We start from the raw sequence: 23,463 nt of genomic DNA on the forward strand, positions 1-23,463 counted from the left end.
TCGCTCAGGCAGCACAATACTTATCTTAAAAACCCCAAGCAAGACAAATCAGTATAGTGATTAGGGAGGTAGTCAGGAATAACTAAAGATGAATTAGTGATTGTAACCAGCGAGACTACAGACATTTAAGGAAATAGTAGAAAACAAAACTACACAATCTTGCACTAACAAAGAAATAAAAGATCAGCAGGAACTCTTCCAGCTTCTACACTTACAAATTCATATTTTAAATAAGTTACTTGCTAAATAAATAACAAATTCTAATGGGAAAGAACATATTAATTTACTTCAGACCTACACTGGTCAGTGTCGAATAATAGCAAGCTGTTCTTGTTATTGCTGAAGAACAGAATGAGTTTAAGCATGTACTTTTATAACAGCCAGAAAGCACATTAAATCCAAATATTTTAAAAATTACTATCCATTGCCTTTGTTATGTATACTGCCCTACTGCAACATCTTATCCTTGACATGTGCATCCTCTGAATCTATAGTAGGAAAGAGTTCACCACATGCCCAAGGGAAATGAGTTCAAACAAAAGCCCATTTACAGGCTCTCTGCAGTGCAAACAACGTTCCAGAAGCGCTGGGATTTTGGCTGGCATGATTTAGCACCTTGCCCAACCCCAGCGGGCTCAGCGACTCTCCCGAGTGCAGCTGCCTGGGGACAGCAGCGGGAGGTAACGCGGAGGGGAAGCCCCTTTGCCCCCTCCGGTGCCCCAACCGCTTCGCTCCCCCGAGGCCCTGAGGCCAGGCCACAGCGGCTCAGCACCCCGTTCCTCCCCATCTCTCAGAAGCGATTTTACGCTTCTCCCTCCCCCAGCCGGGAACAAGTGGCTCCTTATGGACCCCTACAACCAAGCCCTCACCCTCGACCAGTCCCTATCGTCGACTGTATCACAGCATCGCACGGGCCACTAGCCAACCTCTCCCTTTCCACTTCAGCCGCCACCGCTATTTTGCCAGCCCCACCGGTCCGCGCGCCGTTAGGGGCCCCGCGCAGGCGCAGCCGCCCCGCGCAGGCGCAGTGCCGCACCGGCCCTGGCAGGCAGCATGGAGGACGTGCTGAGACGGGAGCTGGGCACCGCGGTGCTCCGGCCGACGGGGCACTCGGGGGGCGGCTGCATCAGCCAGGGTCAGAGCTACGATACGGACCACGGCCGGGTGTACGTGAAGAGCAACTCCAAAGCGGAGGTGTGGGGGGTAGGGGTCGAGGGTGGGGTGCGTGTGGTGGGTCCCCGGGGCAGGGCGGGGAGGCAGCTGTGAGGGCGGTCGCGCTGAGGAGGGGGGCGGCTGGCTGGCCTCAGCCGGCCCCGGCCTCCTTTTGATGGAGGGAGGTTTGCCGGCTGGCCTCAGGCAGTAAAATTTCGCATGCTGGTGTCAGGGAGGTGGCCTGCCGCCGGGGCTAGAGGTTGGCTTCGTCTGACAGCCTCTGCCCTGCGAGGGTCTGGCTGTGGCTCCTGTGGGGGCTGGGGCCAGGTTTGTGGTGGGGGTGCCTGCGGAGGCCGCAGCGGGGGTAGGCACTGGGATGGGAAGCAGCGTTTCTAGTGGGATGCTGTTGTGGTATCGGTATTATTTGTCTAGGGCATGCAGTACAATGGCGTGCTGTTGTCAGTTATAGCAGGGGTTAACGGTGGTGTCACTGTGGCTGTGTACGCTGTGAAAGTGTCTGGAGCAACCTAGAAGGTATAAAATGATCTACTGAGGGTGCGCATCTTTCTTTGTTGTTACAAAATCAGTAATTCCCTGCACATAAGAAGGAGCTTTTCTCAATAAATGATATTTTCCACAATTGTTGTTCAAGATTTTCTGCTTTGCCCTTTCAATACCTGCTACCAGCCACTGTAGAAGGTAGATATATATCTGCATTTGATAGAGATAAGTACAATGCAACATACCTGTATGGCATCCTTATTTGCAAAAGCAGAGATCAGGTGGAATTTACTTTATAAAGTTACTCTACACTCATGTCTGTCAAATGAATAGCTTCACTGGAAGAACAAAAGTCGGAACTTAGATTTGCCTTTAATAGCAAACAAATTTTTTTGAAAGTGTTTATGCAACTATATGTATTCCAAATTTGTCTGTGCTTTCTGATTGTATCAGGGAGCTGGATGGAAAATCAAATGCACTGAGATGGTAACAAGGGAAAATACTGAAAGGTTATCCTGCTTTACATTAGACTGAAAATAGGTTGAATTGATAGCAACAGAGCCCTTCCACTTAGGCCTTTGTTAGTTGTGTATTTAGGTATAGAATCCAGCTAGTAACAAGAGAGGGCTTGGAAAAAAAGATGTAGATAGATTTTTCTGTTCAGTAATCATTTCATTTTCTATGCTTTTGCCTGTGTGTGGATTCTGAGTGCTGATTAAAACAAACTTTGCCAAATTGTATTATAATGCTGTGCTGTGTGTGCAGCAGTGTGTGTATATCAGCAGTTTCTTTAGCAAAACAAAGTTCTTTAGAAAACACCGTGTTTTTTACTCTATTAAAGTTAACAGCTGACTTTAACCTAGTATGATGCTTTAGGCAGAGATACAGTATTTACCGATTTCCTCTGAACAAAGCTAACTCATGGCTCAGTAATTCAGCAGTTTTTCATTCTTGATCTCCTGTAGGCTTTGGAATTTTTAGTCACTGTCTATTGCAAATTGTCCTTTGTGTTTCATGTATCAGTACTATAGGACTAGTATTCTGTTTCTATTTCATTATGTTTCCTCACTTTTGCTTTTAGTAGATACTGTAGGTTTCCCATGTACTGTTTTTTTACAACCTCTGCCTAACTTTTCTAGAGTAGCATTTCTTTGTGTGTGACCAGTGCCACTGAAGTCAGTGGAGCAACTCAAGAGAATAGATTTTACTTGGTGTGGATAACAGTTGCAGAAATAGGTCCTAAATTCAAAATGTCTTCAAAGCAAATGCCGTTGATAGTGGCTTGGGTTCCAAGGGCTGTGTGTAAGTGTGGTAAGGGGCATTTGGCTGCTATCATTGATATTTTTTTTTTTTTTTTTTCTCCCCATGAGGCAAAAGAAAGAGGCTGGGGAAAATCATTCTGTGGCTACAAATTAGACCATTTTGAAGATCAACTATATTGCTAAGCAGTCTGTGTCAGGAAGGTCATGAAAGCTATGAATGTCAGCACCATTCTTCTAGTTTCTCATCTGATGATGTATGTTGCCCATAGCTTTCTAGACATTTGCTGCATAATCCATTAATAAAATAATGCTTACATTTTATATATATGTAGTTTGCATTCTTTCAATGGTAAACATACTTTCTAAGTTGTTTTTATGATTACAGAGAATTCTAGAACCTGAGTCACTTCCATGGAGTCAGTTTATGAAGTGCAATTTCTGTAATTGTAAAATTACTGTCAAGTAATGGTGGTGTGGATCTATCTGTATCTTGTATGTGCAGTAAGCAGTTGCTCCAAGATTTTTATTTAACATTTACAGCCTTGATTGGTTTTGTGAAAGAGCTTTACCTGTGACTGGTGTTCATAGAGACTAATGCTTTCCTTGAATATTTGACAGGCCAGAAGAATGTTTGAGGGAGAAATGGCAAGTTTGGAAGCCATCTTGAAAACGCAGACAATAAAAGTGCCTAAACCCATCAAAGTTATAGACCTGCCTGGGGGCAGTACTCTGTTTGTGATGGAACATTTGGAAATGAGAGGCTTAAACAGGTAAAACACAGTATTATCTTTACATCATTTAATCAGAAATTTTGACTATTATGACAATTAAGTCACTTGTTTTCAGAGGGGAAACTTGTTTTAATTTTATTTTTTTTTTAAAGCTAGTCAAGATACATTTGGGGAGTTATACAGTAGAGAACTGTTTAAAAATACTTCTTAATGCTTCACCTAGCAAATTGGTCATACATCAAGAAGTGAGTGTAGTTTTTGTTTAGTTTAGGGTTTGGGGTTTTTGTTTGGGTTTTTTTTAGGTAATTAGTGATTTTTACAGTAAGGTTCCATTTTACTGTAAGGAAAACGACCTACTTATCACCCATTTTGTGTACTTGCCTTTAGTATAAGAACCCATGTTTAATATTGCTTGTCATAAGTATGCAAAGGTATTTTACCAAATAAATTAACCCTGATTTCAATATTTTTTACAACTCTCACCTTGTCTTTGATAGTTTCAAACTTCTGCCCCTTCTCTGTGACAAACACTTGAGTAAATTAAAATATAATGAATACTTCTGATTCCATTAGGGAAGTGGACGTGACCAATTTCTCATCCCAATCTCAGAACTTCTTATCCCTCACACTGCTCATCCACAGAGTTTCTAATTCATGAAGAGCTCTCAGTGAGCTCCAAGAGAAAGAGCAGAAATCCTGTTGTGTTTGGGCTGAGATGAAAAGTGTGCAAATGCAACATTTAGCATACAAATTTCAGGGGATAGCTACAATCCGTGTTAAGAGGAACAAAATAGAGAAATGACTTTGCCTTAAATGACAGTGCTTTGAGAACAGGGAAAGATGTGAGGGGTCAAACACAGGAAGAAGAACATACTTCTGTTAACATGGGAGGCAACTGGCCGTAAGAGTTGTTTGTAATTACTGCAAGACTTTTCTGAACTGTGTAGAGGTTAAGCTTTTATTAAAAATAGATAAATAAATAAGGCCCATTTGACTCTTCTAGGCCTTTTAGAGAGGAGAAGCCAGAGACAGAGAGACAGAGGTATAAAGAAGTGGATGAGTATTGTGTGGCTGTATTTCCTAAAGACAGTTTGCCAAAACAAACAAACAAAAAAAGCATAACAGGTTGTGCATGCTTTCCTTACCGATATCTTACTGAAAGTTCGCATAGAAGTGGTATCACACAGAAGTCAGAACTTAGAATTGATAGTTTCTCATTGTTACTAGATTTATGATTGCTGCTCACTTTTGATGGTGTTAGAAACAACCATGTAAGTACACTATATTCTATGTTAATATGTAATCTTATAGGAAGAGGAGGTGTTTATGACCAGAGTATTTTGAAAATGTACTTTGTTAGAGATGCAGAACTTCTTTTACTTGCTTGATAATTCTTTTCAATTAATTCCTGGAATATCGAGAACTGAATTCATTCATGTGTCAGTGTTGCTAAGAATACTTTTGTTTCTTAGACATTCAGCAAAGCTTGGAACACAGCTGGCTGATCTCCACCTTCATAACCAGCAACTTGGAGAGAAGCTGAAGAAAAAAGAGAGCACAGTTGGTACAGTACACAGCTGTTTGCAAATTTAACTAGTTAATAATAACCTACAAAATAGTTAAAATAGCTTTTGTTATTTCAGGATAAGTTTGTCTTCTTCCACTAAAGATACTATGAAAATAGATTTGGATGAAACACCCAGGCAGGGGATTGTCCTTTTTGCCTTTTTTTGCTCTATTTGGATCTCTGTAAGCAAAACGTTTATTCAGTTTGGGACCCTTGGGATCCCAAACCACAGTTTCTGCAAGGACATGGTATCAGAGGAGATAGGCTACCTCAAAATATGATTATGAAGTTTATAATATAGCTGCTTTACATCAAGCTTTAAACTTAACCAACAGGAACAACCAGTGTAACAAAAAGAATATTAAGGTGCAATTTTTTTATTTCTCAGTAGAAGCAGCATTGTACCCTTGTGTAGTTTTTAAGGTCCATTTGCATTGTAGATACTTAGAATCTTGTCATTAGTATTGGATTTTTGTCTTTGGTTTGAAAGGTAAAGGTCAAGGGCAAATGGAAGTCCAGTTTGTGGATCAATTTGGCTTTCATACAGTTACCTGCTGTGGCTATCTTCCACAGGTAGGTTGTACTTCATCAGACTCATGGAATTTTAAGTTTATCTTACTTTTCCTTCAGTGACACAAAGGGCCAAAATCATCATAGTGGAAATTCATTTATTTCTGTGGAGTCATAAAAAGAAAAAAACATTGATCAGCCTGCTAAGAAAAGTAATGCTTTGGACAGCACTTACAGCTGCATTGGACATTCATAGCTCTTCATTTTATTGTTTTTTATCACTTAAAGAAAAATATTTATTCCCCTAATTTAATGTTTTTAGATAACAGACTATTAAATGGTAGCATTTACTGTCCTGGATGGTATCAGCACAAAGGCTGTATAATCTTCCAAAGCTTTATTTGAAAAAGAAGAAAATCTGTGTTTTGTGTGGTGTGGAACTAATATCTGCAATCCTATTCCTTCAGGTGAATGACTGGCAGAATGACTGGGTGACTTTCTTTGCCAAGCAAAGAATCCAGCCCCAGATGGACATGATCGAAAAGAATTCAGGAGACAGGGAAGCAAGAGAACTTTGGGCACAACTTCAGGTAGGAGTAGTTCTCTTGGCTCTCATTATAGTGATAGCTAGGTATCAGTTGTTTAGATTTTCTTTTCATAAAACAAAGTTCCTGTTTGTTGGTATGCTCCAGGTTCTGTTGGTAAGAGACTCCAGCTTTTAGGGATTAAAACACCCTTTATTCCAAGGTATAATGACTTTTGCCACATCACCGTATGCTAATATCCCAAAGTGAATGTGTGCCAAATAGCACTTTGCCTTACTGTTTGGGAAATGCTAGATCGAATTCACATGTCTTTTTCCCTGTAACATGTTCATGATGAGAAATGTATATAAGCAGTACTGTTCTGCACATCATCTATTCATTTAAGGTTTGCATCTGGTTAAGTGACTGCAGTATTAGCTATATGGGTACTACTTTGGAGAAATCTCTTGAGGGTTGGTGAGAAATTCCTGAGCCTTCTACTGAAGAAGTGGGTGGTTGTGGTGGTTGTTGTTATTAAAGCTGGTCAGTATTGCAGCATCGAATGCAGTTTTACATTTTTTATTTTCTTAGTGCTGCAAAATGTTTGGATAACTATTCTTTACCTGCTGGCTTTTCTGAAAAACAGAAATCCTCTTGATTTTTCTCAGCATCTCTGTTGACTAGATCCTATGCTGTTTCAAGTTATGGTTTGGGGTTTTTTAACTGGCTTAAGATGTTTCAATTCATGTTCTGCCTGTATGCAGATAAAACTCTACAATCATTCACTTTAAAATGTAGTGCTTACATGTCTTGCTTTTTTCCCCCTGCAGCTGAAGATACCCAGTTTGTTCTGTGACATAGAAATTGTTCCTGCTCTTCTGCATGGAGATCTCTGGGGAGGAAATGTAGCTGAGGATGATTCTGGTCCAATTATCTTCGATCCGGCTTCTTTCTACGGCCATTCAGAGTATGAGCTTGCAATAGCTGGGATGTTTGGTGGCTTCAGCAGTTCTTTTTACTCTGCTTATCACAGTAAAATTCCCAAAGCTGCAGGGTTTGAGAAACGCCTAAAGCTTTATCAGCTTTTTCACTACATGAACCATTGGAACCATTTTGGTACAGGGTATAGAGGGTCTTCTCTAAACATTATGAGAAACCTTGTAAAGTGACTTGCTGCTTAAGCAGACTACTTCCTATGTTGCTTGGAAAGCCCCATACTTGGCGGTGCAACTACAGGAGTAGTAATGTTAAAAAAAGCTACTAGACCCTTGACCTTGTTGCACAGTTAAAGACCTAGAATCAGTGAGTCCTGCTGAATACCAAGTGTAACATAGTCATCCCTTTTTAGCATAGTTGGGAATAACTTTATGAGCAGAATATCTAAGGAAGGAGTTTATTCAGTTGCACAGAAGATCTGTCAGTGTCAAGAAAGCATCGTATGCTTGACACTAGGCAAGGTAATGCAAATCAAGCACTCAAGTGTAAATGATTTGGAAGAAGTTCTCTCTTAGGGACCAATTGTGCTTCAGAATAGAGAAACACCAGGGTTTGCATTTGTACCCTAATGGGAAAATTAGAGAAGTGTTTGTGAAATGGAAGATTGCTTTTTTCAGTTTATGAAGAGATGGCTAAGAAAGTTGCTTATTGCTTTTTGCTGTCCCCCCCGACCGTCACCACCTTTATGATAGATTGCTCAGATTCTTTCAGCTCTTCATGGCCAGTTGTGTGCATGAGAACAATGTTAACAAAATATTTTGAAAGTCAACAAGAAAATTATATAATGGGAACTGAAAAATGATTTGGACTTGCTATTCATTATGCTAATGTGATTCTATTGGGTGACTGCTTCCTGTTCTGTAACAAAGCCGTATGAAAATGCTTATCATTTTTTCTGGCATGTACATTTTGGTGCCTCATGGCATTTTTGTAGGCAGTTCTGTGCTTGCCGGTCAGTGGGCTCTTCAGCAATTTTGTTTTCACCAGAACTAGCTCTCTCTTCTTTTTTGGATTATGCTTTTGTCCAATAGTGTGCATTCTTAAGGATCTTTTCAGGTAAGACACTTTACATGTACACATCCTGTGAAGATGTACTCTCTCACTTACAAACAGAAGATGTACTTTTGGACTGTTGTCATTGCCCACAGGATAATGCCATCTGGTCATGGTACAGGCTTCACCTAAATTTTCTGTAGTTTAGACTACAGGTGCCATAAGCTAACATTTTTCTTCAGTCCCCACTAAGTGCACTTTGTAGCTCTTGGGATAAGAGACATGAAACCAAAGGAAGTTAAAATGTAACTCACAGAACAGCAGCTCTACACCACTGTCAGAAGTTCTTTAAGAATAGCTTTGCAGACTAGCTATTTCTTGTATCTGCAAGTCAGTAATACTAAAATTGCACTTTTTTTGGTATAGGCTGGTAATGATATTTCAGTGCAAGCGTACCAGGTAGGTGAGAGAGATGCATGATTCCTAACATGCATTTTGAGTGTTTGGGAATGACTTTAATTAATTAAAAATGTTTTCCACTGGATGTTGGCAGATTATTGAGGGTTTTTTAGTTGCTGGGTTTGTAGTTATTTATACAAATTGGAAGCAAGTTTAGAGAAGACTATCACTTGATTTAACTTTCTCTCCTTAACTCTACTACTCTTCTCCCAGGCTGTTTAACTTTTGCTACAAAAAGTTTTAAAGCCTTGTTTGGTTAAATAGCTTTTACTTTTACCTTGTGGCTTAAATAAAAAGTTTCCCAGTTGATTATTGTTGTCTCTGTTTTCTGAATTAAAACCTTACAGCTTGCGTCCATGCTTGGGAGCTACTTGCTCTAACCTGTTGAAGGTCCCTAGTTTGTTAGACAATTATGGTCAACAGAGGTGCTGATGGGAACGTGGTCATGGATTTTAATCTGGAACACTGTGTCACTGAAGAAAATTTACGTACTGTTTGGTTACAGTATCATTTGACGTCTTATCTGTGCCTTCAAACTTTATGTATTGTACTAGCTGTTGCATATTGTTGATGGAATGTTATGTCTGTGCCCATATCCTTATCCCATTCACCAAACTTAACTTAGCGCAGCTGATTGAAGAAATGCTGTGGAATTTTAGCCAGCAGTCAATCTGGTTAGATCCCTTAATTGTTTATTTCCATATGCCTTCATAATAAAGTTAGAAAATATTTAATAAGGTCATTCTGTTTATAAATGTTCAACAAATCAACATGTTTATTTTGCTAAAATACCTAAATGCTTTTTATCATTAGAAGGTGAAAAGTGATATGAAGGTGGATTTTCTGTCAGTCATAGACTTGAGTGGTAAATGGTAAGTCTTCAGAGATCACCTTTTCCTAATAGAACTGAATCAAACTATTTTTGTGATTGAAGGAAAGTTGTGTTGTATGCAAGTTATGTAAATAGAGACAATTGTATGTAGAGTTTTAATTTAAGGGATGTTATGCTCACTTTTTCAAAGCTATTTTGTGCTACAATTAAAAATGGAAGAGGCGTAGAGAGGAATACAAATGGACTGTAATAGCAAGCTCTGCTGTACCATGGATCCCTTGGTTTTGAGTTCTTATAGACAGCAGTTGAATCAGAGGATGGAGAAGGGGATGAAATCTTCTCTTCTGAAGGCAGGCTGCTGGTGGACCCTTAAGAAGAAATTGCTGCAGTTCTGTAAGGTAATTTTTTTCCCCCTTATGTACTGTATAGTTCTGCCCTGCTCTTTGAATTCTCTTTGATCATTTTGTTGCATTATGTGTTCTAGGCATGCCTTTGTTACTCTTTATCTCCTTCTCTCATAGTTTAAAGCTACTGTGTCCTGCTTTTCCTTCTCATATATTCCTCCCTCTTGGCTCCCTCTGTACATTCTAAATCTGGCAAGCATGTTTCCTTGTACCCATGCTCTCATTCTGTGTTTCCTGGTTCTGTATCATAATTTTGCTGGCTTTCCTTTCCTGTTTGTACAAAGAAAAAGGATAAAAGAACCACTGGTTTTTTTCTTAAGTATACAGTGTACATGTATTTATATATTGTAAAAAATTGTAATACCCTCTCATCATGTTTCCAAGTCTTTTCTCAAGATGGATCACAATACATGTGTGGCCTGTGTAGACTAAAGCATCTCAAAACATTATTTTTAATACTTTGAAAACCAGATATCTCTATATCTTTTTTTCTTAATTTAAGCTAAATTTTGAAATTGATTCCTTAGGGAAATAATTAGTGGGTTGGAATAGATTATGCATAATTTTAATAACATCAGCTTCTGCCTTGAAGAGGAATTAGGGGAAGGGAAACCTGGAAATCTGGACTCAGTGGTTAGGATGGTGGGAAAGCTCAGGTTGGGACAGACCTCTGGAGGTCACTTAGTTCAATCTCATGCTTACAGCAGGATGACCTATGAGGACAGGCCAGATTACTTAGGTCTTTGGTCTTGAAACTCTCCAAGGATGGTGCCTGCACAACCTCTCTGGGCTTGACTGTCGTAATTGTGAAAATAGATTCAGTTTGAACCTCTTTGCAGGAACCTGTATTTTTGCTGAATTGCTTATAGTTCCTTTGTACCCTGCATTTCAGTGTGATCTATTTGTTTTCATTCTCATGGACTGCTGCCATCTGCAAAAACTGCCTGCGGTTATGAATGTTACACTCTAGTACTGTTTTTCTTCCTGCTTTTCATCTTCACTGCTGTTCAGAAATAGATCTGGTGATTTTAACTGATGCTGGACTGTTCTAGCAGAAGTAAAAGCAGGTGGGAAGTGGTATATAATTAGCTTGTCCTGTAGGCACTGATTGTGACAAAAGATTTAAGGGGAAAATTTATTTCTGGTAACTAAGCCACACCAGAATCACAATAGCTTTATTATTTTTCTTTGTAAAGTAATATTCAATTACTCTTCAATATATTTTTCATTGAAATCTTGAAAGAATTCACTGAAATATCCCAAGACATGGTTGATACTGTATGTAGAACTACAGCCTGTGGAGTTATGTTGAAGATCAGAGCTATAGGAGTAATTATTTGTCCTGGATAGTTCCTTACTGAGAAACTATAACTTCTGTTAAAGGAAGGGAAATTTTTATATTGGAAAGTCTTTTCTTGCTCTTAGCTTACACTGTTCTATATAGCTTCTCTGTTTCCCTGGGATTCTTTAGATACTGTTACTCCCAAAGGAGAAGTAACCAATCTTTTTCTTCATTGGTATTCATGGGGATATCAGTCTTCTGGACAGTCTTTGGAAACGAACATGTTAGCATTTGTGAGCAAAACAAGAAGAGGTGAGAAACTGAACAGTTACAAAGTCCACGACAAGCATAACCCTGAGGATAGGCCTCAAACCAGGAGCCCAACAGCACTCACATAAATCGTCCTTTGTCATTCCTCACCGTCTTCTCACACCTCACTGATGCAACTTCTGCTTTCCTTCATGACCTGGCCGTGGTGCTGAATTGTTGTGGCAGGAGCTTTCATTTACTGACCAGGGGATATTTTTGAACACTCTCTTCCATTGCGCCCATCTGCGATGCTTTTGAGTTATTCTGCTTCCAGTGTTTAAAATGATGTTGTTTGAAGCTGCTTGACTGGAAACAACATGAACAAAAATGGTAGGAAACCAGGCCTTTCACCTGTGCTTTACTAGTCAAATACTGATCCAGCATGGAAGCAAACAGAAGGCTTTCCTATCTCTTGGCTACTATGTAAGTGATGCAATATGTTTGGATTAACACAGTACTGTTTCTGGTTTAACCAAAAATAAAATAAAATGTCAGAATGCTGAGAAGTGTTACAGTCAGTAACTATTGGCATCTTCACTGGAAATTGTAGAAGTCTGTGGCATACTAGACTGCAAAAAATTTGGGTTCAGTAGTAATATTGTGGATGAAGATCCATTCTCCTTGTTTGTTTTGGTTTTGGGGGCTCTTGGGTTTGGTTTGGGTTTTTTTTCCTCAGCAGGTAAACAGAAAAATTAGGGTATCTTTCACTATGGAGAAATAAGGGTCCCTGCTCATTGTCATTTACTTTGTTGCCAAAAAACTTTATTCCTTTCCCCAGGCGCTCCATTGCAACCTAGGGTATGATTCCCTCCTTACAGCAGTTGGACACCATTGTTCTAATAGTAGGGTACTCTTCAGGGCTTCCTACATACTGATATTCAAATTGCTTGGCATTTTCACTGTCTGTAAGTCAGTCATGTGAGTCATATTAGCTACCTGGCTCAAACTGTCCAAGCTTGACAGCCATAATCAAGTTGTTTTGAGTGCCTGTGCACTGGTTTACTGTGATTTAATGTGCATGATGAGCACCTACACTTTAAGCTTTATTTGATCTGGGCATGGTTGTTTGCATTAGCAGCTCACTTTCCAGGTACAAATGCTCCGTGAGAGCATATGGACAAACTGCTTAAGACTCCTACAGTAAGTGCTGACTCTTCTCTACCCCTCCCCAACATTACTTTCTGTAGCTCTGTTTTGTGAATAATCTATTTTACAGTTGGTATATCAGTGATGTGATGGTTATAAAATATTACAGCTGGACTTTATAGAAGGATTGCCAAAGCAGTCACTGGTTACTTTAGATATATAATGCAAATGTCTAACCAAGATACGTAACCTCCAATGTAGCTTCTTGCTGTTCTTGAATACTCTTCTGTATTTGAATCACTGTTTCTGATTCTAGGTCATGAGCTGTACTTTTCCAGCTTGTGCTCTTACTCTATAAGCAATGTCCTGCTCAAGTAAATCTGGATGTTAGAAAAGTTCCTCCTTAACCAATCTGTCCCTTTGAGGTCTGCTATACTCCAGCTGTTCTGTGTACCATAAGGAGCTATCTTCTGAAAAATTACTTGTTTGAGAAATAATTTGTACTATATCAATATTTTTCACTCCGTGTAGAACTGGAACCATTTGTGAATGTAGTGAAAAGCCTACCTAAATGAAGCCAGTATTTGTCCAGTAATCGTTCCTTCCTCTGTCAAAACCAAACAGCTTATACAAATCAATGCAAACAAATAGTAGAGAAGAGAGATAAATACGTGAAAGCACGGTGCAACAGAATCCAGAAATCCCCTGAGGAGATGGTAGGCATTGCTGCTCCAAGTGTGAAGAACTGCAGCCTTTTCCACGGATTCTAATGTGCTATGAATCAGTCATAGCTACCTAACCAAATATGTTATCTTTATACAGACAGTATTAAAACAAATATTGTAGGATCTGGGTTATTGTAACATATTTTAAAGGTTTCCACTTTATACCTGAGAGTGTCAGTGCACTTTGCAGATATGAAGTGATTAAATTCAGCAGTACCCAAGGGATCTTCTTTCTGTGTGTTAGATTGTGAAAGGAGATAAAAAGGTGAAATGATATCCTAAAGATCATATTAAATCTGGAGAAGCTTATAGGAACAGTATCCTAAATTTCTTTATTACCAACTTGATGCTTTTACTATTAATTTTCACTTGATAATGTCCAGCCCTGAGCAGCTTACTATCTCACTGACTTGAGGACACTTCCAGGCAATAAAAATCTTGACCATCTCTTATAAGAGATTGAATTCTGTCCCTGGAAGGGAAAGCATTCTAAAGATCTCAGTGATGACAGCAGAACTCCAGTCCACACAAAGCAACTACAGGCAGAGAAAAACCCCACCAACTTTTCCACATATTTCTGATGGCTGACTTATGATTTAATTGCATCCTTTTGGACTGCAACTTCGCTTCTCAGATCTTTAATAACCACAATACAATACGTGTGCACAATTCGTATTGTTGCATTTAAACTCCCTCTAGTGGATTGGTTTAAAAATGACCTCTTCTACAGTGTGATCACAGAGCTTAAAAAAGAAAAACGGGTCCAAACTACAAATACCAGCAGCTCTCAGCACAGCTGAATGAGGACCCAGGACACACCTCTCAATTGTATTCTAGTCAATATTTCTAAAGACTTTTATTTTTCATGTATAGCTATAAAAACCCATGGGAAACAAAGCATTTTCGAACATTATCTCTGGATTTGCTTCTTTTTTTCTGACTGCTTTTTTTTTTTTTTTTTTTTTTTTGGTGGGTGGCCCTTTCTACCTCATAGCAGAGTGACAGTGAAAGAAGGACCCAACCCTTTAATCTTGTTTTGCAGTGGATTTAACAGAAAGCAGCTGCAGCAGCCTGGAAATTACCATGGAAAAAATCCTGAAAACAGAATTGAAAACGTCCGTTCTGAAGGCGTTTGGAAGCTCAGGAGGAGGATACATTAGCCAAAGCCAAGGTTATGAAACAGACAGTGGACGAGTATTTGTTAAAATCAACTACAAGCCTCAGGTTAATGCTAGCAGATATTTAACTACTAATGTTATTGCATGTAGAGAGCTTTTTCTTTTAAAAGCACCTGATTGTTAATAATTTAGAGTTCTGCGTTTTCAGACTGACTTTTAATTATTCCAGTTTTCCTTTCAGTTTTCTTTTAAAAGCTATTTTGTACCAATTATTAATGCAGCAGGTTTGGTTAATGCAAAATGAGATGTAATGCAGTGTGATAACCCTCAACAACAGGAATTGGCATTGCTATATGTAAAAAAAAAAAAAAGAGGCTAAGTACAGAGCTGTTATTGTAGTACTTAGAGTTTGGAAAAGCCTAAAGCTGAATTTGCATTCACTGCATTCCTTTTTGTGTTTCAGTTGGGAGGCTAGAATAGTGGGAGGGAGGAAACAGGGTGCCAGTGCTAAAACTCATGTATTATTTTTAAAGCTACAGAGGTTTCAGACTTCCCCATTGTTTTTTGTATTTCTAGCAGTAAGAATCTTGCAATTTTTTAGGCCCAGCTCTTGACTTTTATATTGCTAAATAATACAGTACTCAGTTGGTTTTTGTAACACCACAGTGCATCAGAAATTTGCTTTGATCAATATTGAAAACATCCTAACACTGCTGTGAAGAACAGCATCTTTACTTCAAAAATGCTGAGTACAAGCTTAATATTTGTACTGTCATCTCCATCTGGTGGCCATTGACCTGCAAGAAAAGGAGTTTAAGGATTCAGTCTTTTACTTCACTCAGTAGTGGTCATCTGTGGTTTTGAAGGAGGAGGTCTTGGGTATTACCATCAGAGATACTGTTATGTCTGAGTAGTTTGGTATCTCCATAAGCAACTGGAAATCACGGTGAAATGTGACATATCCTACTACCCTGGAATGAATTTGAGAAAAAAAGAAGTTAGAATTAAGGTACTCGAGTCTCCCTGTGTGGACTGAAACCTTGCTGCAGTTATATTCTTTTATCAAGATGAATTAACTCCTTATAAATTTGTAAACAAGGCTATTTTTTCCAAAGTACTCGTTGCAGACATCCATGGTTTAGCCCAAGGATATTCATATTCCTTGACAGGCTAGAAAAATGTTTGAAGGAGAAATGGCAAGTTTGGAAGCTATTCAGAAAACCAATATTGTGAGAGTGCCTCAGCCTATTAAAGTAATTGACCTACCTGGAGGGGGAGCAATGTTTGTCATGGAGTACCTAAAGATGAAGCACCTCAACAAGTATGTCTGTATATCTCTTTTCCTTTTTACTATGTTTTGGGACATCTTTTCTTATATCTTGCAGTCAGTCAGAAAAGTTCATGAGAAGAACCTCTCTATTCTCTCAGAGATAGAGCTGTGTTTGTGTATGTGTGTATGTGTACGTATTAAATATATACATATGTGTGTATCCACTCCTTCCCTGCATTTTGCTCTTCCCTGACCCTCTCCCTGCAATAGAAATGGCATGTCATCGCTAGCCTAGAGCTTTGTGTGCTGGTCCACATGTGTGGAGATGCTGGATGAATGTAATAATGGCTGAGTTTAGCCTATCTTGCCCTCATGAGATTTTTCATTTGAGTTTCTTTTCCCTGTCTATCAGTTTTCTTTAAACTTACAGGCTTCTTACATCTTTGAAACCTCTGCTTCTCTAAGTATCATCAGTTATGACTGAAGCCACTTAACAAGGTCAAAGGCACTAGAGTGAGGAAGATCTAGATGGACAGATAATATGAAGTTCCATTTTGTCTGTCAACCAATCTTAACATGGAATTCAGGAGTCATAGGCTCTCAGGAGTTAACTGCTTCGTTCTAGGCCTCTATGGGATCACAGTAATGCCTGTGGCTATTCTGGCAGTTGTTTGTCCAACGTATCTATTTTTATTGGGAGAATAATGGCAATTCCACAGCCTCCCCAAACAGTCTGTTTCACTCCACCCCACTGGTCCTGGAAAGATTTTCTAATGGCTAACTTCAGTCTTCCTGGTTGCAATTTTAAACCCGTTATTTTCTACCCGTTCTGGGCACGGCGAAGTAATTCTTTTCCTTCCTTGCAGCTCCTATTCAGACATCTGTGCAATACTTAACGTTTTTTTAGTTGCCTGTCTTCTGCATTAAGCAACCTCAACTCAATCCCTGCTTCTTTTCAGACTTACCATTCTTATTGCTGTTCAACTGATCTCAAAGTATGAAGCCTAAAAGTAGATATCATGTTTTTTTTCTCTGCTTACTAACGTGCAGCTGATAAGGAGGATTACTTGATCCTCCTGCACTCTGTGCCTCTGTTTGTACAACCTTGTATTCTGTTTACCATTCCTGCAAGAGCATTGACTGACTGTTCATTTTCTTATCTGTTACATCCCATTTCTTCAGAGTTGTCTAGTCATTTGCTCCCTGTTATGTACTTGTGAAGTTGATTAAGGTTCTATATTTGCCAAAAATACACCTGGTCATATTTAATTGAGGGTTTTTTCCCTGTAATGTTTTGTTCACTTGTTTCAGTTTTGTTTTGTTTTTTGATCCTACAGATATTCTTCAAAGCTTGGAGAGCAGATAGCAGATCTTCATCTTTATAACCAGAAACTTGGAGAGAAATTGAGAAAGGAGGGAAACACAATTGGTAGAGTATTGATATCATGTACTAAACCAAAAATGAAATAATTAATTTGGCTGTGGTACAGTATTGCATTATAATTTTAATGATAATTAAAGTCAATACTGGGACACTGTTTCATGAGATCTGTCCCTATGCCACACTTCTCAAATGTACATTATATACACAAGAGCTATAATTACTATTACAATTTTTAAACATCACCTTAACCTTGACAAAACTAAATTAATTTATTTTTAATTCTTCATTTCGTGTATACTTCGTTGTATAAAATTATGCGGATATTGAAAGTTAGTAAGAAACTGCTAGTATTTGATAGTTAGAGCTTTCAACATTTCATAAGTCAAACTGAAAATTTGGACTAATTGTCTTTTTCAGCATCAGTTAAACTATTCAGCCTCGTGTACCATCAATCTTTTAAAATGTTCTTGACCTTACAGACATCCTCTTTTTTTTGTTTACTGTTGGTTTAGACAATTAACTTACTACAGAATATGGTCCCAATTAGTAAACGTGTAATTAAGTTCTCCTTTAAAGATGTTGGGGTTACATTTTTGAACTCAAATACATAGCAAAACATAGAACAATTGCTGTTCCTTGAAGACAACTGTAATTCAGCAGTATAAGGCTGTGATTCAGTTTCTACTGACTTCAATGAAAACACCTTCTATCATTCTTTGGAAAATGGATTAAGGCTGTGTTGGGTTTGCGTGGCAGGGTTTTGGTGGCGGGGGGGCTACAGGGGTGGCTTCTGTGAGAAGCTGCTAGAAGCTCCCCCTGTGTCTGATAGAGCCAATGCCAGCCGGCTCTAAGACGGACCCGCCGCTGGCCAAGGCCAAGCCAATCAGCGCCTCTGTGATAACATATTTAAGAAGAAGAAAAACACTTAGAGAGAGAGCTTTTGCAGCCGGAGAGAGGAGTGAGAAGATGTAAGAAACTCTGCAGACACCAAGGTCAGTGCAGATGGAGGGGGAGGAGGAGCTCCAGGCGCCGGAGCAGAGATCCCCCTGCAGCCCGTGGTGAAGGCCATGGTGAAGCAGGCTGTCCCCCTGCAGCCCATGGAGGAAGGATGAGGGGGTGTAGCGATTCCACCTGCAGCCCGTGGAGGACCCCACGCCGGAGCAGGTGGAGGCACCTGAAGGAGGCTGCGGCCTGTGGGAAGCCCACGCTGGAGCAAGTTCCAGGCCGGACCGGTGGACCCGTGAAGAGGGGAGCCCACGCCAGGGCAGGTTTGCTGGCAGGACTTGTGACCCCGTGGGGGACCCCACGCTGGAGCAGTTTGCTCCTGAAGGTCTGCACCCCGTGAGAGGGACTCCATGCTGGAGCAGGGGAACGATGAGAGGAGTCCTCCCCCTGAGGATGAAGAAGCGGCAGAAACACCGTGAGATGAACTGACCGTAACCCCCACTCCCCGTCCCCCTGTGCCGCTGAGGGGGGAAAGGTTGAAGCCGGGAGTGAAGTTGAGCCCGGGAAGATGGGAGGGGTGGGGGGAAGTGTTTTAAGAGTTGATTTTATTTTCTCATTCCTCTACTCTGTTTTGCCTAGTAATAAATTAGATGAATTCCCTCTCTAAGTTTGGTCTGTTTTGCTCGTGACAACAATTAGTGAGTGATCTCTCCCTGTCCTTATCTCGACCTACAAGCATTTCATTATGCCTTTTCTCCCCTGTTTAGTGAATAAGGGGAGTGAGAGAGCGGCTCTGGTGGGCACCTGGCCCCCAGCCAGGGTCAACCCACCACAAAGGCATAAATGAAAAAAAAAATAGGAAGCCATACAAAGAATTATTCTTTTAAAGTTGTTAGTATTAAAACCTGAACCACCAGTCTATATCTCTGTCTTTCCCATGACTTCAGGGATGGACCGGGCTCAGCTCTTAGTGGTGAACATATTATAATCCATTATTTTTGAGTGAAGGCCAGATTACTGGCAGGTCAGAAATAATCTGTGAATCAAAAATAAGCCATGTTTAATGACAACATGTTCAAGTGTCAGAAAAGTAGATTGCAAATGTGGTATCTGGACTCTGTTCCTGAATGTCTAACTCGTTTATCCAAAGAAAAGTCAAACTGTGACTAATTGTGCTTCCATTTCCATTCAGTATCTTCAAGTTTAAGAGAGAGTTCTTTCTGTCTTTGGAGAGGGTTGTGACCATGAAATAAGTGTAACTTACTGCTTAAAATTATTTTGTATGCCTATTCTCTGAAATTTATTTCTATGTTTGCAAACTTTACTATGTAAGGATCTCAAAACCGCCAATATTTATTTTGTTTCTTAGGTAAAGGAGCTGGTCACTCTGAGTCTCAGTATGTGGATAAGTTTGGATTCCATACAGCCACTTGCTGTGGTTATATACCACAGGTATGTTCCATGCCTGTGAAAGCTAACATGTACTCATATAGCTCTATAAACTCCTTATACAAAAGCTTGTTTCATTGGCCTTCAGATCTGTGATTACGGTTTTGCTTTCACTGTTCCATGTTAACCTGACAGTGAAGGGAATATGATCATGGCCCTTCAATGCATGTAGCTTGCTAAGATGCATGTAGCAAGCAGACATAGTGGATCGAATAAGAATTTGAAATTACATGGCAGTTATTTAGCTTGGTGATACTTAATAAAATAAGTATTCCTGCACAAACCATGTTTTGGTTTTGTTTTTTCTAACCCCCTACTATACAGATCTCAAATGGCAAAATCCACTGGTTTTAGAGGGCCTCATCATGTAACACATCACATAAGACATTGGGAAGGGCTCTCCAAGATAAATCAGTCATTTGCTGGCTCTGCACGTGGTAGAATTTCATTCTACTATTTAACTGCATGAACTTTCCATATCTCAAACTTTTTGCTAGGTACAACTTTTTAGCAAATTAGAAACGCATTACCAAATAAAAATGAATGAATACTTTTGCATTTCCAGAAAGGTTCCAAAATATAATATAGAACAACTGAAATGATCTCACCAGAAACTCTCCCTCTAAAATACATTAAGAAAATTTGAATGAATGAAAATAGCCAGAACCTCAACTTATATCTCATGTTAAATACAGTGCCACCTAAGCATGAAAGAGTGCATCACTCCCAAAATAACAATCAACGAAATGTCTAGTAACATTGTGTATAGGTCATACTAACATTGTGTAGGCCACTGTGACAGCATCGAACATTTTATCTTGATATCTATCTTGATATCTATGCATTATTAATACTGCCTATGTATATGTTAAAATTGTGTATTACAAACCTCTGTATCATATTTTCTAGGTGAATGAATGGCAGAGTGATTGGCCTTCCTTCTTTATTCGTCACCGACTCCAAGCTCAATTAGATTTGATTGAAAAAGATTACGGAGACAGAGAAGCCAGAGAACTTTGGTCACAGCTAAAAGTATGAACCATGTCTTAAATCTGTTTTTTTTAGAATGTTAGAAAGTACGTATCAGTGGAATTTTAAAGGTGTTTTGTAAGAGATTTACGTAGCTTTTAATGAACAGCAATAACTGTTCATTATCTTCACAGCTGATCCAACAACAGTGTCAGCTGAAAATAATTCATGGTGCTCTTCAGTTTTTTAATAGATAATGAAAATAAACCTGCAATTCAGCACTGACATTTATTTCCTAGAATACAGCCAACAATAATAATAATAATAATAGTAATAATATGGTAAATCCTATCTAAGAACTTACAAAATAGGTAAGATTCTGCTGCCCAGGCAGATGAGACTGTAGTTCAGGTCATATTCCATGCAGCACTTGGGAAACAGCTAGGAATGTATTCCTCTGCAAGCTCTGCATCACAAATTTGTTCCTTAATTCTGGTTAATTGGTACAGATGTTTACTGCTGCCCTTTTTGCCACTGAAACCTTTTAAATTAAATGAAATGTATTTTCTACTTCTTGTGACAGCCAGTACCATCCATGTCTAGAAACAATACATTACTACTAAATGGTGATACTAGACTGTGAATTAAATGACTTGCTATCATTTAATACAATAAAGAACATTCATTACTGGCTTACAGTTTAGGTTTATGTTTTTAGCCATCAACCTCAAAAGCACTCCATGAAGACTGAAAACAGGCAGTATTTGACCAGCTTAGTTTCTTATATACTACAGTGCTTTGTTTTATTCAATATTTTCTTCAAAACTCTTAACTGTTATGTGTTCGTTTATGCTCTTTCAGGTAAAGATTCCTGAAATGTTCTGTGATGTAGAAATCGTTCCTGCTCTCCTGCATGGGGACCTGTGGGCAGGGAATGTGGCTGAGGACGACTCTGGGCCAATTATCTTTGATCCTGCATCCTTCTATGGCCATTCAGAATTTGAACTGGCCATTGCTGGAATGTTTGGTGGGTTTAGCAGCTGTTTTTTCTCTGCCTATCACAGTAAAATACCCAAAGCTCCAGGATTTGAGAAACGAAACAAATTGTATCAGCTCTTTAATTATGTAAACCACTGGAACCATTTTGGGACAGGGTACAGGGGATCTACCCTAAACGTAATGAGAAAACTTCTCAAGTAACTACACAGGTCTGAGAAATTCTGACATAGTCCCTCAGTAACGAACAGCCCCTGTCTATCAGAAGTAACACAAACTAGGAATCAATGTTGACACTAAAACAGCTGATGTGTAGAAGGCTTAGTATGCTTTTGAGCCTTATACACTAGTTAACTAGCACAGATTCATACCCTGCTGAAGGAAAAGACTGCATTGTTTGTGAAGGCTCCACTGGGTTGGAAAAGTACCCTGACAGCCTAACCTCACCCTCCATAGAGAGTCTCACTTCATAGCTGCTGCATTTCCACAGTTGTTTGCTTATTGCCACTTCTGCTGCTGCTCTGTCAGCAGTTCATTATTGAGAGCTACTGTTGTGGGATTGCGGTGCTGGAAGTAGTAACTAGTTCTTTACCTCTCCCCTTTTTTGTTCTGTTTTAGTTTTCTGCCTCTGTTTCCATCCTTTTTCCCATTTATTTTTCTGTCATCTTTTCTTTCCCATGTTAAGTGTCCTAATCCAAAATTTAAATCAGATTCTATGAATCTAAAAATGAAACCATTCTCTTTTTGATTGAAAGAGTAGACAAGGCCCTTTGGACTGCACTTGGCAAGCATGTATAATTAATGATATTTCTAATATTTATTTTAATTTAATGTAATTTACTTATATGCTTTTGTTTTTCTCTTGCTATGAGAAATTAAATTACAGTGGTATTTCATAAAAGGGATGTCTCTGGAGTTCCTTGGTAATTAACTGTATGGTCAGAAAGTGGGTTGTTAGCACACAGGTTTGATAATAACGTATCATAGTTTTAGTATGATATTTTAGTGTGTTATACTATGATGGCAACATAGTGAAATAACTTTTAAAAAGATAGTAAAAAGTAGGAGGGAGGCTTACTGTTTTGATGACAAGAAAGCATCTGTTGCTGCTGTGTTGGTTGGTGCTTGATGTATTTAAAATAATGTACAGTAGGCAAAGCTAGTCTGTTCTGCCACTGCTGGATTATTGAAGGAACAGTGTCAATTTAGAGGTCTTTATAATGTTTTTTAATATTCCTAACGGCTTTATTTTTACAGAAAATGTAGGCAGTGAGAATTTGGGGAGAAAACTGTGCAACAAAGATATTGGCATACAATGTGAGCTAGAGAACATTAGCAAGTCCATGGTTTTTTTTTTTAACGGAAGAAAGCGGTAAAGAAAGTAAATGTAAGTGCAGTCCAACAAATGCTTATGTGAATCAGAAGGTTTGAATAAGAATGACTGAACTTATATATTTAGGCTTCAGACAGGTGTTGTGACTAATACCTAAAATATTCAAAAATGCTCAAATATGTTTAGACTTTTTTTCAACTTTGAATGGCTGTACTATAAAGATTTCATAAAGTTTAAAGTTAGATGTTGTATTTGATATGATTTTAAAAAATGCATTTTATTCTCTATAATACAAATAGTTAATTTTTTTTACTTCCTTTGAATTTGGGCTACAATTGGATGTGGTTATAACACTTAATACAATTGTAACAGTGGAAAAGTGGAATAATAGAGTTAGAATACAGCTGAAACTGCAGCTGATAGCTAGAAGATCCAGGTCTGAGAAAGCAGCAAAGTGCATGCATACTAGTATTTGTTAATGTTAACAAAAATACATGTATTACATTGGAAAGTACGTGTGAACTTACGATTTCTCCTTCTCAAATAAAATACTTGCCTTGCAGAAACTAGGTATTTGGTGTACCTGCATTTCGTGATTGTGGTTTGTGTTTATCTTCAAATTTGTTAAGATATTTGGGTGCGGATGGAGTTGCCGGATAGTGGGAA

General features: G+C 39.0%; 2 protein-coding genes across 4 annotated transcripts; both read left to right on the forward strand.

Moving 5' to 3' along the window:
- The first annotated feature begins 1,022 nt into the window (after positions 1 to 1,022).
- On the forward strand, positions 1,023 to 9,004 carry FN3KRP (fructosamine 3 kinase related protein). Its single transcript, XM_054846550.1, has 6 exons — positions 1,023 to 1,194; positions 3,534 to 3,685; positions 5,119 to 5,210; positions 5,704 to 5,786; positions 6,191 to 6,313; positions 7,078 to 9,004. The coding sequence occupies exons 1-6, from the start codon at positions 1,054 to 1,056 to the stop codon at positions 7,414 to 7,416; spliced, it is 930 nt and encodes a 309-aa protein (XP_054702525.1). The 5' UTR covers positions 1,023 to 1,053; the 3' UTR covers positions 7,417 to 9,004.
- A 36-nt stretch (positions 9,005 to 9,040) lies between these two features.
- On the forward strand, positions 9,041 to 23,366 carry LOC129214611 (fructosamine-3-kinase-like). Of its 3 annotated transcripts, XM_054846547.1 has the most exons (7): positions 9,041 to 9,925; positions 14,376 to 14,557; positions 15,621 to 15,772; positions 17,059 to 17,150; positions 19,420 to 19,502; positions 20,409 to 20,531; positions 21,330 to 23,366. In XM_054846547.1, exons 2-7 carry the CDS (start codon positions 14,417 to 14,419, stop codon positions 21,666 to 21,668), a joined length of 930 nt encoding a protein of 309 aa, XP_054702522.1. In that variant the 5' UTR covers positions 9,041 to 9,925; positions 14,376 to 14,416; the 3' UTR covers positions 21,669 to 23,366. The 3 variants fall into 3 exon arrangements, with proteins under 3 accessions (XP_054702522.1, XP_054702524.1, XP_054702523.1); XM_054846549.1 differs by lacking the exon at positions 9,041 to 9,925 and having other exon boundaries at positions 14,381 to 14,504; XM_054846548.1 differs by lacking the exon at positions 9,041 to 9,925 and having other exon boundaries at positions 14,442 to 14,557; positions 15,567 to 15,772.
- The last annotated feature ends 97 nt before the right edge of the window (positions 23,367 to 23,463 follow it).

Source organism: Grus americana, chromosome 18 (assembly GCF_028858705.1).
Source record: "Grus americana isolate bGruAme1 chromosome 18, bGruAme1.mat, whole genome shotgun sequence".
Classification (NCBI taxonomy): domain Eukaryota; kingdom Metazoa; phylum Chordata; class Aves; order Gruiformes; family Gruidae; genus Grus; species Grus americana.

What these genes read in the sequence shown, in the direction of transcription:
- LOC129214611 (XM_054846547.1), top strand. Translation starts at nt 14,417, where the DNA reads ATGGAAAAAATCCTGAAAACAGAATTGAAAACGTCCGTTCTGAAGGCG. An exon ending in AAGATGAAGCACCTCAACAA is followed by an intron (nt 15,773 to 17,058) that starts GTATGTCTGTAT and finishes TTGATCCTACAG; the next exon opens with ATATTCTTCAAAGCTTGGAG. An exon ending in AACTTTGGTCACAGCTAAAA is followed by an intron (nt 20,532 to 21,329) that starts GTATGAACCATG and finishes ATGCTCTTTCAG; the next exon opens with GTAAAGATTCCTGAAATGTT.
- FN3KRP (XM_054846550.1), top strand. Translation starts at nt 1,054, where the DNA reads ATGGAGGACGTGCTGAGACGGGAGCTGGGCACCGCGGTGCTCCGGCCG. An exon ending in GCTGTGGCTATCTTCCACAG is followed by an intron (nt 5,787 to 6,190) that starts GTAGGTTGTACT and finishes CTATTCCTTCAG; the next exon opens with GTGAATGACTGGCAGAATGA. An exon ending in AACTTTGGGCACAACTTCAG is followed by an intron (nt 6,314 to 7,077) that starts GTAGGAGTAGTT and finishes TTCCCCCTGCAG; the next exon opens with CTGAAGATACCCAGTTTGTT.